Source organism: Bipolaris victoriae (genome assembly GCF_000527765.1).
Source record: "Bipolaris victoriae FI3 unplaced genomic scaffold scaffold_15, whole genome shotgun sequence".
Lineage (NCBI taxonomy): Eukaryota > Fungi > Ascomycota > Dothideomycetes > Pleosporales > Pleosporaceae > Bipolaris > Bipolaris victoriae.
Genome location: NW_014575377.1, coordinates 97,574 through 115,461, shown reverse-complemented (window position 1 = coordinate 115,461; position 17,888 = coordinate 97,574). Strand labels below are relative to the sequence as shown.

At 52.1% G+C, this 17,888-nt stretch overlaps 7 protein-coding genes across 7 annotated transcripts; 4 read left to right on the top strand and 3 right to left on the bottom strand.

Annotated features, from left to right (window-relative positions):
* Nucleotides 1–1,114: 1,114 nt before the first annotated feature.
* On the top strand, nt 1,115–3,502 carry COCVIDRAFT_90717 (hypothetical protein; the record flags this gene model as incomplete). Its single annotated transcript, XM_014704441.1, has 4 exons — nt 1,115–1,588; nt 1,635–2,377; nt 2,476–2,841; nt 2,926–3,502. The coding sequence occupies 4 exons, from the start codon at nt 1,115–1,117 to the stop codon at nt 3,500–3,502; spliced, it is 2,160 nt and encodes a 719-aa protein (XP_014559927.1).
* Nucleotides 3,503–4,376: 874 nt separating this feature from the next.
* COCVIDRAFT_90574 (hypothetical protein) lies at nt 4,377–6,526 on the bottom strand (the record flags this gene model as incomplete). The annotated part of the gene is made up of 5 exons (XM_014704440.1): nt 4,377–4,583; nt 4,642–5,881; nt 5,935–6,287; nt 6,349–6,415; nt 6,471–6,526. 5 exons carry the CDS (start codon nt 6,524–6,526, stop codon nt 4,377–4,379), a joined length of 1,923 nt encoding a protein of 640 aa, XP_014559926.1.
* A 1,955-nt stretch (nt 6,527–8,481) lies between these two features.
* On the top strand, nt 8,482–8,796 carry COCVIDRAFT_90603 (hypothetical protein; the record flags this gene model as incomplete). Its single annotated transcript, XM_014704439.1, has 1 exon — nt 8,482–8,796. A coding segment is annotated over one exon (315 nt), but the record flags the coding sequence as incomplete, so codon positions are not given.
* Nucleotides 8,797–9,057: 261 nt separating this feature from the next.
* COCVIDRAFT_23840 (hypothetical protein) lies at nt 9,058–11,696 on the top strand (the record flags this gene model as incomplete). Its single annotated transcript, XM_014704380.1, has 3 exons — nt 9,058–11,085; nt 11,134–11,233; nt 11,284–11,696. The coding sequence occupies 3 exons, from the start codon at nt 9,058–9,060 to the stop codon at nt 11,694–11,696; spliced, it is 2,541 nt and encodes an 846-aa protein (XP_014559866.1).
* Nucleotides 11,697–12,943: 1,247 nt separating this feature from the next.
* COCVIDRAFT_23839 (hypothetical protein) lies at nt 12,944–14,503 on the bottom strand (the record flags this gene model as incomplete). The annotated part of the gene is made up of 3 exons (XM_014704379.1): nt 12,944–13,806; nt 13,896–14,390; nt 14,482–14,503. 3 exons carry the CDS (start codon nt 14,501–14,503, stop codon nt 12,944–12,946), a joined length of 1,380 nt encoding a protein of 459 aa, XP_014559865.1.
* Nucleotides 14,504–15,127: 624 nt separating this feature from the next.
* Nucleotides 15,128–15,500, top strand: COCVIDRAFT_90548 (hypothetical protein; the record flags this gene model as incomplete). Its single annotated transcript, XM_014704438.1, has 2 exons — nt 15,128–15,207; nt 15,296–15,500. 2 exons carry the CDS (start codon nt 15,128–15,130, stop codon nt 15,498–15,500), a joined length of 285 nt encoding a protein of 94 aa, XP_014559924.1.
* Nucleotides 15,501–15,665: 165 nt separating this feature from the next.
* Nucleotides 15,666–17,312, bottom strand: COCVIDRAFT_23838 (hypothetical protein; the record flags this gene model as incomplete). Its single annotated transcript, XM_014704378.1, has 1 exon — nt 15,666–17,312. The coding sequence occupies one exon, from the start codon at nt 17,310–17,312 to the stop codon at nt 15,666–15,668; it is 1,647 nt and encodes a 548-aa protein (XP_014559864.1).
* Between the last annotated feature and the right edge of the window lie 576 nt (nt 17,313–17,888).

The window sequence follows — 17,888 nt, the reverse complement described above, 5'->3', positions numbered from 1 at the left end:
ATCCACTACGGCTACCTCCCTCTGATTCTATATCTCGGTTACTCTCGAAGCGAGCCTAGGCCATCTCTTATCCGGTGAGTATGGTGCTTTTGTTTTGCGCTCATCAGCGAATGAGTCCGCCTTCTTGTTGGATTGAGGCGCATTTACCTTCTCGCACCACGGAAGCGTAGAGTCTGCGCGCATGTTTCTTTGGAGCACTCTCATTTGGGAAATTTACGCTTCTCTGCGTCCAGTGGTTTGTGGTTAACTTACTGACTTGTGCAGTCTCTTCTCTCCACTTGCATAAACGTCCCAACGAAGACATGTCAACGACCGTTTGCAGAATTTTTGTACAATACTACGCTCCTGAGCACACGAAATCTCGGGCACGGTGACTTTAGCCACTTGATCCTGAAGGATGATGTGTGGATTTTTGCGTGCGCCTACTCTTCTCCTACTTTTCTACTCCAATTGGCCGTCGGCGGGCGGCTCCTCGGGGCTGTATATCTATATCAGAACATCCAAGACAAATTAATGTACCCTGAAACATGACACCCGCCGTGGGGGTGTTCAGTCTAGACTGCAGTCTGCCATTGGCACCAAGCGTAAGCAGCTCAAACATTGCGTGCTACATTTGTTGGAATTGGTCGTGTCCGAGCTCAAAGTCGTGCCCGCAACCTTGTTGGTTGAATATGGGGGCGCTTGCCATGTGTGAGCACTTGTGCGGGGTGGCTGAGTACCAGCCGTGTGGTGAAGATAAACATACGCCAATGACGGGACGCTGCTTACCCCACGTGGCTTGGTGGTTCGCCTACGTACTTGAGCATCAGGCCCCCATGTTCTCCTGCTTCATCCTCCACCAAAGTGAATATTTGACACCTTACCTTTGTAGCACACATCGCCATGGAGCCCTATACCCGAGTGCATGGCCTCGGGCCGGTTCTGACTGGGTCGCGAACTCTCACCCCATAGCCCCACGTCTGCCGTGTCCACGGTATAAGCCTCTCTCACAGACGGTGTTTCTACTAGAGTTTATGTGCTGATCGCTCTGCTACCATTGATATCGCCTTTCCGTCTTTGCCATCCGCCCGACTGCTTATCGTAGTTCAGTACATGAACCTTATTACTCGCCGCCATGACTGTCCCCAGTATTGGGGACATTCTAATGTTATCCCAGAAGGCCTGGAAGATTGGAAGCGCATTCGCTGCTTGTCACAAGCAAGCTCCGTCTAACCTCGGTTGCATTGAAGCTGAAATTGGCGGTTTAGCAAAAGCCCTCACACTACTGGCAGAGACATTATACGCCGAGTGCGAAAGCGGTCTGCTCCAGAGTGCTGACCAGCAAACCCGAGCCGGAGTTGCTGCTATAATCGGAGCCTGCAAGCGAGCAGTCGACGATCTCGATTCCTTGATAGATGAATACCAGGTCATCAAAAAGCATAGGACTGTGGGCGGTTTCGCAATTGAGCGAGCATGGAGTGACTTGGTACTAGCCGAGTACAAGACGATCCCTTGGACCACAGAGGGTGGTGACTTGGTTATTTTGAGGGACTTGCTACAGGTGCATAAACACGCAATAACTGTTTTGGTGCAAGCATTACAAAGGCTAGTGATGTCAGTCTCGAAGCCTCCAACGACTAACATTGAGTAGCAAGTCCTCAACTCGCTTAGAACGGGTAGTGAAACCAATGGCGGAACGTATCGACAGTATGTACACCTCAAGCAGCAGCCTCGATCAGCAGCTGGACGAGGTCCATCGCATGGTACAGGATCTCGATATAATGTCACGAGACTCTGCCACGCCGCCCGTCCCGCCAAAACATCCCGCACGAACTCCAAGTACTGGAGACGCAAGTTATCAAAGTCCAACGCTTGACCATTCAGATTTATCAAGATCACCACCGCGGAATCCCAACCTCAAAATATCATTACCTTCAATTCCGTATAACCAGAGGTTATCCCAGTACTCAACGGCTAGTTTGACCAACGGACCGCCTACTCCTTTACCCACCAGAGAAAGTACATCAGAGGTGAGCATCATGGACTCATCACTGCGCTACTCAAGTAGCAGTTATGCATCTTCTGAAGCTGGTCAAAGTTCCACTGGATGGCAAAGTCCACAACCAGCAGCGAAACAATTACGCCTCAGTCGTCAACAGTCGATATCAACCAGGAATGGCCCGGCTTCTCCAGAGATACGGGAGCAGACACAAAGACCTAAAAATCGATATTCGACACTACATTCCTCTCCAATTCTTGGGCCTGAAGTTCCATATGAGCTGGGAAGAACACTGTCGCAAGCTGAGATTGAGCAACTTCACCGAAGCGCGACAACGGCGAGCCAGCGAAATGCTTTTGAAAAGGAAGCTTTTCGTAATTCAGCTATACTTTGTGATGTGTAAGTTATAAACTACCTATCTCATCAACTTGCATATCAGAAATGTATCCTTTTTCTTGTCATGGACAATTTTCCACAAACTAACACCAATCACATAGCCGGGGCAAAGTAGTAGAGTACTCCCACCGTATCAACCGTGACGATCCCCGAGACGTAGAAATGATCACCGTCTGTACAGACTGCCGTATTGCTGTGGTACGAAAACGCATCACCGACCCGGAAACCCGAACCGTCCGCGTTGTAACCTCCATCTGGGTTTTTAGTGACGACACCCAAGTCCGTATGGAACTCCGCATGCAAGATGAACACATGTACATTCCCTACGCAAGCTACTTTTCCCCCGCCAAAGTCTCCATCACAGTTCCCTGCGAGCTCAGATTCTACGATATATCCCATGCATCCGGCCCAGCCCGCGTAGCGCAAACGAGCTGGGTGAATTACGTGTTTGATAGCCCTCAGTGTAAGTCTCTCCTAACCTCATATATATATACAAAAGATTCCCCTTCTACAAACCAAAAGAAAAAGGAACAGGAATATCTAACAACCAGAAAAGCGTCGGCACTCTTCCAAAACGAACTAATGGGCCGCACCCTCCTCGCCACCTTCCGCACGGAAAAAACGCTCCGCACCCACTCAGGCCTCTCCAAATCCTTCGCCTACGCAGAACAAATGTGCGGCCTCGAAACCCTGCGTATCTGGCAAGACAACGATACCGGCGCCGTAATCGCCCTCTTACACTTCTCCGCCGACTTCCGCACCGGCTACCTAGCTTTCTACCTAAACTCTGCCCGTGATCCCCTCAGTATCAAGGATGACGGTATGAGACAAGTCAAAATCCGCGGCCTAAAAGTTCCGGTGGATGCCGCTGGGTCGCAGATGCCGGATCCTTCTTCTTCTGCTGTTGATGCTGCTGCTGCTGCTGCTGCTGGGAGTACAAAGGGCAAAGATAGAGCGGGCAGTGTGGCTGGAATCAAGAAGAAGAAGAAACAAGATAAGGAGGATGGGGTGATTAGTGGTGCCAAAGTTGAGTTTGCGACTGAGGTGGAGAAGAGGGAGTTTTTGGACTTGTGTAAGGTTATGCAGGGGAATTTGATTGAGTTGCCTGAGTTGCAGGGGGTGAATTGATGGTGGAGATACGAGTGGAAAACAGCTCTTTTTCTCTTTTTCTCTGGTGGTGGAAGAGTAATGAGGTTTCGAATTTATTTATTTTTTGGCTTACTATGACGATATCTATGAGCCTATCCTTTTTTTCCAAGAGGGATTGAGGTAGAGATAACTTTTTTCTTCCTTAATTTTTTTTTTTCATTGATGAATGATCTATCTTCCTTCTATTTGACGTAATCTCAATTGGGGTTTCTGTGTAATAATTTATTCTTTGTGAAAAACACACACGCACACATATATTTATATAATCTAATGTGATGTATATCAAGAGCACGAAAAGAAAAAAACCATGGACAGGCAAGTGGCATGCCAAGCTTTTCCGAGAAAAAAAAACAATTTGATATGCCATACGCCAAACAGATGCAACGAGTTCAAGTGATGGACAGACAATGCTTCAAATTAATTAAAATTTCATAATGCCATACGTCTCCCTATCTACGTGGTATACCTCCATCCCCCCAAAGGCTCAAAACAACGTAAACGCACACAAGACCCAGCGTACATGTATGTCAATGCATAAACGCACGCCAAACTCCCCCCCCCCCACACAGCCCCTTACCTTGACCAGTTTCCTGCCACATGAGTACGCAATTTTCCCAACGTACATAAAAAAAAAAGAAGAAGTAGAAGAAGAAGAGGAAGAAGAAAACACAAAGACACAAAGTGACTCCAAGGAACGGCCACTATGCAAAAGCCACACTTGCTCTTCAACTGTCAGTTCTCCTTGAGAGTTTCCCCACTCGTCACGGTTATCATCCAATCCTTTCTCACCAGCCAAGCCCCTTCACACAAAAGCCGGAGTGAGGTCGCGCTTGGTTTCAAGACGAGGCGAGGACTAGTCGCCATTGACTTGCTCGGCACCACCTCCATTGGTATGAGTAGTGCCCATGTACCGCTGCATGTAGGTAATGTAGTCGAATTTGGGAATATCACGGTCTTCTTGCATGTCTGGGCCTTTGTGCTCAGGCATGGTAGAAAGAAGGTCATCAATGACCTCATCAGGTACAAGGGAGTGCCGGAGGTCAAGCTCTGTGACGTATGGCTATTTCAAGGGTTAGCATTTGGCTTTGTGTGCACAACAGACTGCATAGATGACTTACCTTGCCGTCGGCGACTTCCCTAAACGACTCAAAGACTTGCTCGGCTGTGTTTTGGTCTTCAGTCTCGTCAACCATGAATCGAATAAACTGTTCAAACGTGACAAAGTCCTTGCCGCCGCTCGTTTCACGGAATCTCTCATGCATTTCTTCCTCGTCGTAGACTAGTCCCAGACTTGCCAGTGCTGCCGAAAATTCCAATTCCGCGAGTGAGTTGGAAACGTCACGGTCAAAGTGGCGGAAAACGGATTCAAACTCTTCTAATTGAATGGGCGTCAGGTTGGTCATGTTTCGGGCAACCATTTGGTTCTCGAGGAAGGCGAGCTTTTTCGATACGGAATTGCGGACCAGACCGAGCTCGTACTCGAGTTCATCGTACGTGTATGTTGTAAAATCGTTTTCTTCAATGTTTGCTTCGGCGCACTGCTCATCAATCGACGCTATGAGATTCAAGTACTCGTCCAGTGGTGCAAGTGACTTGCTAATTTCTTTGGTATGCTCGAGTTGGTCATCAACATCGCCTTCGAGGGCAGAAATCGACGTGGATAGCGTGTTGAGGGCCAGAGCAAAGTCGTTGGCTTTGTCGGCAAAAGACTTTCGTAGGGCATTCTTGATATCTCGGATTGTTTCGTTGATGATCTGGGAGCGCTGTCGTTCGGCCTTCATCAATCCCGACCATGCATTATCGAGCGCGTCGAGACTGAGTTCCGCTGGAGGCTCGTACGGTCGCAATCGGTATGTGGCTAGCTTGGTCCTAATGTTGCCCAACAGCCCAACAAGATCCGACTTCTCCGCAACCCATGTGCGCTTGTTCTTGCGCTTCCATGCCGTAAACTCGGTGGATTGAGCCCTTGCATCGGCATATGTCCCGTCAAACGTGGCTTCCTCCCATTGTGACTGCTGCTTAGCAATCTGGCCTAGCAGCTCGCGCATGCGCCTTTCAAAGTCGTTCTGCATCTGCCATGCTCCTTGCATGTTTGCCACAAACTTTTCTACTCTTCGGCCGGCGTTTTCGACTCGTTCCATCTGCGAGAAAGCATGGAACCAGTAGGCAATGTATGTCATAAGGGATCGCTCATCGGGCTTGGGCACGTCGCACACATCCTCCACATCGAGCAGGTCGGGGATGCCAATCTCCTTGGAGGCGATATCAAAAGCAAGTTGCATGTTTCCGCGGTGATCGTTCTTGTCGAGGCTATCGTAGTCGATGAGGTCGGGGCGGTGAATGTCGAGGAGGGCACAGCTGTTTGTGTGTTAGGCCAACGGAAGGTGGGGGAAACACCATAATCAACTCACAATGCTAATCCATCGTTCCAACTTGTGGAGAAGTCGCGTACTTCTACTTCATCGTAGCAAGCCGTCTTTCTCTGACACCACAGCAAGAGACCCTCCTTTGCACTCAGACCCTCTTCGTTGATGTCGCTGATGGTGAAGCGGAGAATGAGGGTCCATATGAGACCAAGGATGATCTTGCTATTGCCGTCGACGACATCCTCAGCACCGGTGTTTGTGAGTTGGATCCTCCTACTCCGGATGAAGTCGAGTGATTTGTTGACGTTTTCAAACTTTTGGACACGGAGCTTTGGTCGCGAGGCGTATCGGCCGAGAGATTCGTTGCTGAGGATCTCCAGGAGGTGGATCAGGATGATCTGGACAGGGTTAGTGGGTGGATGCGGGGACAGAGAGAGAAGGAGAGGCGGGGTTGCATACACCGTCAGAGAGGTCTGTGATGAGGTCTGAGATCTCGACGCTCCGGATCTTTAGTTTGCTGTTGAGCCTGCATTGGTGTGGTTAGTAGTGGCGCGGAGAGGGGGGCGGGCAGAGATGGGCACCATTTGGTGAAGGTCTTTTGCTGGACGTTGACCCATTGCTGTTCAAGCGGCGCCATGTTTGGGGTGCATCAGTGCTCGGCGAGGGGGCAGGCACACGGTAGCAGGAGTTGGGAGGCGTGGATATGCGATGCAGGCTGACAATGAGCCTCGTTGTGTTTTCCAACGGCCAGCCAAAACAATGGATGGATGGCTCACTGCGGGCGCGGACTCGGCTGTCGGTGAGACCCCGGTCGAATGGTAGCGGGGCCCCTGGGTCCGCTCGCTTGTCGGGTGGCCTAGCGGCGGAAGAGGGCAGTGGTTGGTCGGACTGGACTAGACTTTTGTTTTTTTATTGCAACAAGACGGGATTGGCGGTGCAATTGGTGTTGATGGCTGCGGGTAGGAATGACTATGTAGCCGCAATATGAGAGCGCAAGGGAGGCGCAGCGAGCAGATTGGGTGGTTTTGTAGGAGCAGCTGCCCCCCCACCTGCCTCGTGGGCGGGTGCACGCTGATTGGGCAGGCGCCGTGTGTTTGTGTGTACGTACTCGATGCATGTACTCTATCGCAGGTAGGTATTCTGCTGGGTGGCGACCATGGCCTGGATGATGGCTGTAGCCACGTCTCACGTGCTAGGATACTTGAGGACTGTTTATTGTCAATCTGGCATGCTTATTCGTACCCTTACCGTGGAGGGTGAGATGAATTAGCCAAAATGCGGACAGGCGGGCTTGGGCGGCAACAGGCCTCTGCGCCAGGCGGTGTGAAAAGTGGCTGGTGGTGGATGTAACCATGTAGGCAAGTAGTCGAGGGGCGGCGTGTTTGTAATCCATCCTTACATACACGCCCAGGTGGGAAGGAACGAACCACTTGGGTAGCTGCGAGGAAGGAGCGACCGACCACGATGTTCCTATTAAGCTCGCCTGCATCAACCTTGCTCGCCATAGCTGCCAATCAGCGGCTTCGTCTTGTCTGTGTACATATATATAATGTACTCGCTATGTACATACATGATACATGAATACATGTCGATGCCCGAGCACAACCAACAGTAATCTCCGAAGACATGTTGGAAGCCATCATGTTGGATCACCCCGCTGTCCGGGCGAGATGATGGCAGGGTGGAGGAAGCGTCTTGGGCTTTTCCATGGAGAATGCAACAGCTTGATCTAGTGGCGTCTTCTGGCAATGACGTGCATGGTCGACGGCTGCTGGGGCAGGCATGGCAGTGGGTGTATCGACAATGTAGCATGTGTCTGTTCGGGGTGTAGGATAGGTAGACTAAGCATGTATCTATGTATGGACATGTACTAGCTAGTACGTAGTCGATACACAGACGTCTACTTAGTCAAGACAGCCACCCACCCACTGGCTGCGGGCGGCGTCGACCCGAGGGTTGAAACGGGCCAGGGCAGCGATGCTCGGTGCATCGAGTGCCGCTTGACGTGAAACGCTCCACCAGACGGGCTACATGTATGTACTGCGTAGTCGCTCCGATGCCATCCACGGGCGACATTTGCGTGACAGCCAGGCCGGGCTATAGACGCCAGCTGCAAGAGTTTCAGGCGCGGGCGAGCGCTGCGCTCTGAAACGTTGATGGCCATGACGCCGCCACCGTCTTCTAGTACCACTGTCGCGCCTACACGCCCATGAAACACATGGCCGCCCCCTTGGCCTCGAGTATCGGCTGCTCCTGCATACCCATGGCGCTCATCGTGCCCATTCCGCCCATTCCGCCTCGACTCGAGCTCGAGAGTTGCGGGTGCACGTGAGAGCAGCGTTAGCGCGCCGTCTGGCTGCACATGTGCATGCTCCACGCTGAGCCAGGAGAAAGCGCTCCACTAGTAAAGACTGCCCGCCTCGACAATACACTTCTCACCACAGCACCCTCTCGCTCTCCTTCGTTGGCTGCCCAACCCTCTCCTATCCACCCTAACCTCGCTCCCCATCCCCCCATGTGGCTTTTCCATTGAGCCCATCCCTGGTGTGCGACGCATTGCCCTTCTGAACCATTGGCAGCCGCACCCGCTGCCCTCTCAGCACTACTGGCCCGCCCGCCAGCTGCCCAAGCCCTCTCGCATTGCTGCTGGCCCGCTCCGCGCGACGCTCCACCCCAAAGACTCGCCCGCCAGCTGCTCCACCATTACTACGCCCTCTGCCGACGCCCAGCCCGCTGCGCAATTGTCGACCCGACCCGACTCGACTCGACTCTCTTTTTCCCTCTTCCTCTCTCTCTCACTCGCGCTCAAGGCTGCGCCCTCCCCCGCTGCCTGTCAAGTTCATCTACTACCCTTCACCCCGCCATTCACCGCATCCCCCAGCACTCACCATTGCATTTCCGAGGTGACTACGCGCTCCCCGGACGCCGTCACAGTTGCCTGCTAAAGGCCCCTCGAGCTATTGTCTAAATTAGAGGTTGCCCATGTAAGTCTCCTCACTCTTCTCTTCGCCTCTTCAGCCCCTTCTCAGCTATCACTCGTCTACGGCCTTTTTTTTTGCTTCTTTGCTGCAGCCACCGTGACTACTCGCCGGAGCCCGGTCCGACTCAGGTAGCATACGTCGCTGCTCGTCAGCCTAAGTAGACCCCAACTAATCACGACATCGCAGCATGTATTCCCGCGAACAGTTCATGAACCCTGGTCCCGCACCGCGACCACCCACAGATCGTCCCCGCCTCGCCCTTACCCCAAACACCAGCAGCACGCTGCCAGGCAACATGGCTGGCCTAAGTATGCAGTCGCCCGGCATGAACAACGGCTCTCAAATGTCCCTTGTTCGCACACAGACCGAAAGAAGCGGCTCGTCCACGTCCACGGTCAAAGAAGGCATGGTCAAGGTCAAGGACGAAGGCCTGTTCAAATCCTTCGTCTGGGCAGACCGCTGGCTGGTGCTGCGCGAGTTTGAGCTCAATTTCTTCAAGAGCCCAAACGCCTCAAAGGTATCCAACTCCATTCAGCTACGAGACATTCTGGGTGTCGAGCGATCCGACACACAGCCCCTGTCTTTTGAAATCACCCGCGCACTCAACCCCAGCAAAGGCTCATCGCCACCCCGCGATGGTCCCACAAAGATCATTACATGCAAAGTTGAGACCGATGATGAAGTTTACTCGTGGATCGATAGCATCTACCAGCGATGTCCTAGCATGGGTGGCGTCAGCAACCCCACAAATTTCACGCATAGAGTACACGTAGGCTTCGATCCAAACAGCGGTGCTTTCGTTGGCCTGCCTGTCGAATGGGAAAAGCTGCTCACCGCATCTGCACTTACCAAAGATGACTACGCAAAGAACCCAAAGGCCGTTCTCGAGGTCCTCGAGTTTTACACCGAGAAGCTTGTCAAGCGATCAGAAGACCCCCAACAATATCCAAGCCTTACACCCACCCCGCCAGGCAGTGCCGGAATGGACAAGCAGCTGGGCTATTCAGGCGGCGGAAATTCCGTTGCACCTCCACGCCCTGCTCCCCCTGGTGGTTACCCACGCAAGGATAGCTACAGCTCCAGTCGCCAGAACACGCCGCCTCAGCAAGGCTATTCCAGTCAACAAAACTCTGCCTCACAGCAACAGCAGCAGCAACAGGACCGCTATGACCAGGAGAGGAGACGACAGGAAGAACAGGCAAGGATGCAGCGCGAACGTGAGCGACAGAGACAACAGGATTACGAGCGTGAGCGCGAGGAGCTGGCTGCGTACAATGCTTCGCTACCGCAGAAAAAGGTTCCATTGGCCCAACAAGAAATCGGTGGAGGCAGCTACGATGCACGCGACACAAGCCCTTCAGGCCAACGATACAACCCCAGTCGTCCTGCGCCATCAACTCCAGGTTCGGCGAGGAACCAGCAGCAATCACAGCAGCCTCCAGGTTCATTGCGCCAGATGGCTGCACAGCGTCCAGCTCCCCCAGCTCCTCAACAACAAAACGGCAACTATAGCTCTTCTCCTTCAAAGTCATCTTCTCAACAGCGCCCGCCCGTTCAGCCCAACAGCAGCTACAAGGGTTCAAGCGGACAGGTCCCTCGCACCAACAACGGCCAGCAGCAGCAGCAACAGCAGCAAAAGCAATACCAGGGCTCATCTGCTGCTCCAAAGCCATTGAATGTTGCTAAGCCTGCCGCTCCCGTCAGCGATGCTGTCAAGAAGGCTGAACAGGCCCTCACAGCCAAGCCCAAGGATGAGCCCCAACGCAAAGACGTGCGCATGTCGAGCATGTCGGAGAGCGAGGTCATGGCCAAACTCCGCGAAGTCGTGTCCAAGGAAAGGCCCCTGGATTCGTACAACAAGCAGAAGAAGATTGGCCAGGGTGCTAGTGGCTCTGTCTACGTAGCTCGCATCCGTGAAGGCGCCACGTCACCAATGGCCAGGAGGGTCATGCAGGAAAACGGACCACGTGCTCAGGTTGCTATTAAGCAGATGGACCTCCGTAATCAGCCCCGCAAGGAGCTGATTGTGAATGAGATCATTGTCATGAAGGACAGCAAGCATCCCAACATTGTCAACTTCTTGGATGCTTTCCTGCAAGAAGAGCAGTCCGAACTTTGGGTCGTCATGGAGTTTATGGAGGGAGGTGCCTTGACTGACATTATTGACAACAACCCTTCCATCAGCGAAGACCAGATTGCCACCATTTGCTTCGAGGTCAGTCTTTCGCTTATGTTCGTCCAAACTCATGCTAACTTTTGATAGACTTGCAAGGGTCTTGAATATCTCCACAACTTGAACATTATTCACCGAGACATCAAGAGTGATAACGTCTTGCTCGATGGCCGTGGTAATGTCAAGATTAGTACGTTTTCGCTTATCACGATCTCGCTGTACCTTACTAACCCGTTACAGCGGATTTTGGATTTAGCGCCAAGCTCACTGAGCAACGTAGCAAGCGTGCAACCATGGTCGGAACTCCATACTGGATGGCACCCGAGGTCGTCAAGCAAAAAGAATACGGCAACAAGGTCGATATCTGGTCTTTGGGTATCATGGCTATCGAGATGATCGAGTCCGAGCCGCCATATCTCAACGAGGAGCCCCTCAAGGCCCTGTATCTCATTGCCACCAACGGTACCCCTCGTCTTAAGAAGCCAGACAAGCTTTCCAAGGAGCTCAAGGCATTCCTGTCGGTCTGTCTCTGTGTTGACGTCAAATCGCGAGCTAGTGCATCCGAGTTGATCAGCCATGACTTCCTCAAGAGTGGATGCAGCTTGGCGAGCTTGTCTCAGCTGCTTAATTTTAGGAAGAACGGAGGCCACTAAGCAACTTGTAACCAAACGTCGAGTCAGGAGTGGTCCAAGCGATACCAAAAGAGTAATGGCGGGTGTTTTCACGAAGCGTTCTGGACTTGATCGATACCCTTTTTATGCTCATTTTACACTATATCCAAGACGCGGTCTGGCCAGGTTCCTTATTTTTGCAGTCGATGACCTATCATGGAACCTAAACGAGCGCTGGGCCGTTCAAACCTCCCTAGCATTGCCCGACTGGAATCTTGGCGGCCACGTCAGAAAAGAATTACACATTGCTTCTTGTGCCCACGATATTCCACTTGGTCTACTTGGTTCACTGATGCCGTTGCATAAGATGGTACAAGCTGTCGAGCTACTGCTTTGCCGAACAAGACTGATGTCTGATACCCCAGTGGAAGTGGGTTTCATCCTACGATGTTTCCAAACATGTTTCATCCGGTCATGGGAAATCAGTCTTTGGCATAGGACAATGGGGCAGCTTGTATCCATCTCAGCCCTCATCTTTTGCGCTTCTCATCCCTTTTATATATATCCCCTTTCCACCTCTCTCTACACAAGTGTTTATAGGGCAAGACGATATCATTGGCGTGAAAAGGAAGGGAGGATGGTCTTTCTTTTTATTTGAAACGGCAAACTGTTTTTTTTTCTTGGTGTGCGATCTGGACATCGCTGGTTGCGAAATCTTTCAGGAGGTTCTTGTTTTCAACTTTCATACTTGCCCAATTCCTCTCTATGCTCATGTTTGGGAGCCAAATGTGAATTACGGGTAGATGTCAATGACAGTTCTATAAAATATTTAATTTTTCAAACAATGTCAAATACTGGTTCAACACACAAGCGAAGTGACAAATCAAGGTGAAGTGGAATCGTACTTGTATGGTATGGTAAATGTCATTGGATATTTTGATTCGGGTCCATTTTGTCAAGTGTCATGTTGACAGAATTGACATGTAGAACCTGACAGATGGATATGTTCTGTCAACCAAGACTATCAACCTCGACGTACCGCATAAGAAAGTCATTTTCTCAAAGGAAAAACCCCCCCACCGTCATGATCCCGTTCCTAGCAAATAACTCCACGCAGTGAACTAGAAAACAAGAAAGAAAGAAGGAAAGAACCCCCCCCCCCCCCCAAAAAAAACCCCCGATCCAAACAAATCAATCCCCGTCATATCTCATAAAATCCACTTCTGCCCCTACTTCCTTGAGAGAAAAAAAAAAGAAAAATCCAAGACCCGTACTTGAATACCACAGACTCACAAATTCTTTACAAAATGAAACCCCCCCTTCCGATCCCTAAACACCATTCCCCCGGCCTCAGCCCCAGACCCACGACTAACCAACCTCTCGAGCACCCACTCATCCTGCATTTCCTTCTGGTACACCTCTACGGCGTCGCCTGCACCAGGACGAGCACCAAGCAGGCCATAGACCTTTGGCTCGCAATGCGCGACAAACTCGCTGAAGCGACTAGTAAATCGCGTGCTGGCGTGTGAGATACTCACTGGAAGGGGTAAAGTGGGATGCGGTGGGATGCGTGCTGCGAGCGGAGCGGAGAGGGATGCAGCAGAGGGGGTGGAGTGGCCGGTGGGGATGCCGAGGCGGGATGCGATGATGGCGGAGGCGTGACGTGCTGTTGACGCAGTCAACGAAGAAGGAGGAGATGGAGAAGATGGAGAAGGGGATACGGTGGTGTTTGGGCGAGGACGAACGGGGAGGACCATGCGGGTGTTGGTGTGGCGCATGTACATTAGTGTGTCGTTGTATGAGTCGGTGGGGCGCGGGGGGCGCTGTGGGGGACTCCTGTTGCGTCGGGTGAAAGGGGTGGTGGTGGTGGTGAGGTGGTTGAGGAGGAGGGGGATGGCTGAGTCTTGGGATGTGGGGGTTGGGCGGGAGATGGGACCTGTACTGCTTTTGGTCTTTTTGAGTTTGGGGCGTGGTGGGCGGTTGCTGCTGCGTTTGGGGAGTGGTGGTTGAGACGGTGGAGGCGGTGGTGGTTGTGGGAGAGAAGAGCAACGCGTTGGCAGCGGGATTGTGAAGTCGACAGGGATTTGGGGGACGGGTGGTGGTGGCGGCGATCTTGAGTAGGTTCTCTTGTTGCCGTTGAAGATGCGGGAACCTGGGGTGTGGATATCATGTTAGACTCGGATTGAACTTGAAGAAATAGAGAATCAAGGATATGATAGAGTGAAGAGTGGGTAGACTTACTCTTGCTCTTCAAGGCCGCAAGGTTCGAACACGACTTCTTCAGGTTGGACATACTGAACGCATTGCGATACATTTTCTTCTTGTTGGATGTAGCAGGTGAACGACGGAATGCCCGTGTGTCGTCGTCGTCGTCGTCGTCGTCGGAATCGTCGTAGTCTGGCAGAAGATCGAAATCATCGCTAGGCTCACGAGCAATGACGCGTGGTATGGCTGGAGGCAGCAAAGTTGACGATGAGGAATTGAGCCGCAGAGCTGGCTGCGGTCTCTCTAGCTTGTCGTCTTTGCGGCGAAAGGGCCATGTCACTTCCCGTTTGGTCAATTTCTGACTTGTGTGTACAGGTGGTTTTGGTGATACACGAGGGGGAGTAGGAAAGAGACTGTTCCTACCTTTTCTTGTAGCAGTGCTGTCAATACCAGCGTCGAATTCAAAACGTGACGTGCTGTTGGTTGCCACCTTGTCCTTTGAAGTTGTACCCTCTCTGAAGAAACGCGATGCTATCACCTTGCGTATCAGTATGGTCTGAGAGAGGATGGCAGTTGCCGGTGATCTCACCGCACTGGAGAAGAGAGGGCTCAGCTTGCTTACCTTTACTTCGGAAACTCTTCATCTTGAACACGGTCGATGGGCAAGGAGTATAGTCGGCGATCTGTTGTCTGGTTTGCAAGAGCAATTGAGTAACTTGGGCAGTAGCTTTGCTTCAAGTAGGCAAGGGAGCAAAGCAAACGGGATTTAGCGTAAGATTAGCCTCGAGTAGGTGATGCGGTATTTTGAAGCGATTCACGGTGAAGTGCGCAACGGGCTGTGCCAAGCCTGTACTCGCGTTCAGCGCTAATAGTCAGTGAAAGTGAATACTAAATCGACCTGAAGCGGCAAACGAAAACCCATTGTCTGGTAGACGGGCCATTGGTCTAAGTCAGATGCCCGAACCACTACTCAAGAACATGCGCAAGGCAGTTGGACGCAAGCCAATACATTGCATTGTCATGTGCAAGAACCATAGTACGTTGCTTAAACAGTGACCCCTAACATTGGATAAGCACAGAGGACAAAACACTCAAAGTGGGAATAGAAACATCAATCGAACATCGTCTCACCATCACAGAATAAAACCAGAAGACAGCCATTGTTGGACATGAAAACCCTGCGCCCCCATAGGAGCGTCAGAGCCGAGCATCATGCCCTAATATTTTTTCTTGATTTTTTACTTGAAAGATTTGTGGTGTTTGTAGTGATGGAAAAAGTCGAGTCATGCCTGGATCCAGAAACGTGGACAGCAGACGATTGTCGGAAAAAGCTCACCTCACAAAGCCAGTCGAGACAACCCCAGATGTGCATATATGCACCAAAACATCAAAACGTGGACAGCAGACGATTGTCGGAAGAAGCTCACCTCACAAAGCCAGTCGAGACAACCCCAGATGTGCATATATGCACCAAAACATCAAAACATGATGTTGCAAAACGCCAGTCGACCAGCTCCTAGAACCCCGTGCACATGCAGCCAATCCATGAACCATGACAAAGAAAAGTTCTTGTGCTGGACTGAGCAACTAGGACGACATACCCAGCAATCCATACTACGTCCACCAACAGTGAATGACTAGTCATTCAAAAAAAAAACGCCGGAAACTCCAAATAAACGATAGTAAGGTCATAGTACATGACGATATGAAAACGCTAGAAGACCCATATAGACAAAAGAAAGTGTGTGTATGAAAACACTAGTAGGTAGAATGAAAAACGCGGAATATGGACAGGTAGAAAGTAGTCTACCTCACGGTCGAGGCATCGCCAGCCGTGTTGAGATTAAGCAAACGCTTGAGATCCTGCTCCAAAGCTAAAGTTTCAGAAGGGGTGGATGTCTTCATCGCTGGGGTAGCTGCGGGAGCCGTGGGTGCAGAGGTCTTGCGCTGCTTAGCAGCGACCGAAGAAGGCACAAAAGACATCATGGTGGTAGAAGGTTTCGGTGCAGACGCAGGAGAGGCATTGGCGGCTGCTTTATCAAACTTGGGTCCAGGTCCAGATCCAGATCCAGTCCTCTGGCCCCTTGTTTGGTAGGTGTCAGGACGACGCTGGTGTGGCTGTCTACCAGGCGTGCGCCTTTGATTTGGGCTTTGCTGATAAGGTGGCATGGAAGGGCCTGCCTGACGAGGTGCATTCGGCGTTGCGCCATTACCCTGGGGGAAGCCGTTGGGTCCCATTGGGTAAGGCTGAGGAACGGATGCAAAACCCTTGAACCCATCTTGCTGAAGCATTGGGGAATCAGCACTGATTTCAGTGCGAAGGCCAGAGTTGCGTTTGGCCGAGTCACCCTGGGCTGCCTTGAACAGTGGAGAAAGGTTCTTGTTGCCGTAGTAAAAGTCGGACGGGTCCTGGTTCGTGGGCTGCGCTTGGGGGGTAGTGGGGCCAGATGCCGTTCGTCCAGGAGTCCGACCATCATGGAAAGGCGAGGGCGATAGATGTGCTTGAGGTCCTGGTGGGCCATGAGCACCCGCACGAGGTGGTGTTGCAGTAGTAGATTTCTTCTGTGACATGGAAAGACGACTAAACAGGTCTTGCATAACATCATTTCCATTACCCTGCTGGTGAACGTCTTTGAGTTGAGGGACGCCATCGGGATCTGTCATGGAGCGCTGTGAGACGGATGGCGCTGGAGGTGCGGGGGACATGTGCGCATGCTTGCTCTCCCCGTCAAGCTCGATAGGGAAGATGCCATTGAGTGAATGGTAAGAGTCATGCTTGAAGTGGTGAGATCGCCCGGGATTTGCTGCTACGAATGGGCTGTTTGAAGGAAAACCTCTGTTTTGGTTGTTGGCCCTCTCTGCTGCATCGGCCCTGAAGAGAAGATCCAAGGGAGACTGCTCATGGCGTGGAGGCGCAGCCATCGGGGCACGAGAAGGAGAAGCAGAAGGACTCAGTGAGCCCGAGTCAGAACTGTCCTCAGGCGGAGGGGTTGGTGGGCCAGCACGGGTCTTTGCGGGTACAGAACGAGAAAGAAACTTGGGAATTGGCAAAGCAGAAGGCGCCGGAGACGCGTGAAAGGTGGGCCCAGCATAAGCGGCCTGAATTTTGACAGGAGTTGCAGATGGGTTAATAGGAACGGGGTCCGATTCGATAGGCGGAGAGACGCGATCAGACGGTTTCGGCTGAGCGTGCTTCTTCATGCCGCGTGAACCGGCAGACATGTGGCCATCTTCACAGGGGAAGGTGACACTCTCAGCGAGAGCGCCTTGTGCGGTATTCTTGCTCGGGGATACAGGTAGGCCGTTGCGCTGGTTGTAGCCATTTTGCGCGCGGTTATTCCGTGGTTTTCTTTGTGACTGTCTTCCGGCGTTGTTGTTTTGGGGCAGCTGAGCTGGGCTCTGCGGCTTTCCGCGGGGCGCTCGTGGAGAGGCGGTGATCTGAGTTGTCGACATTTGAGGAGTAGTGGGGTGTTCTGTGTGGGGAGTAGATTATCTAGAGGGTCGCAGGCGGACGCTCTTTGTTCGAGAAGTGGAAGTGGGATGAATGGAGCGCGATGACGCGGGTTGTAGTTGGGGGGATGGCTGTGTCTGGTGTAGTAGAAGTGTGCAAAGGTCGAGTGGTAGAGTGTTCATATCCAGTTCCGCGGGGTAGAGATAGGCACGCGCCGTCGGGTGATGTAGGGCGAAGAGAGTGAGTGAGGGTGTAGTGAAGAGTGTCGGGCGCATCAGTCGGTGCCAGCGCGGAGGTGGCTGAGGTCAAACAGGGCTGATCTCGGCAAGGCGCACTGACGCTTGCAGCGGCGGCGGCGACGTAAGGCTGAACGGCTGTTACTATGAAACAGACGTCGAGCTGGGGTGGCAATGGGGATGATTCTGACACGGATCGTCCCTTTCCGGCATTGAGTTCCAAGCGTGTGCTGCTGGTTATTTCTTCGCATTGCTCTTTATCTGCGGCGTCATCGCAGACGGTGACGTGAATGGGCCCTGGTCTTGGCATTCTCGCGCTGGCAGCTGGAGCCTGACGGATGC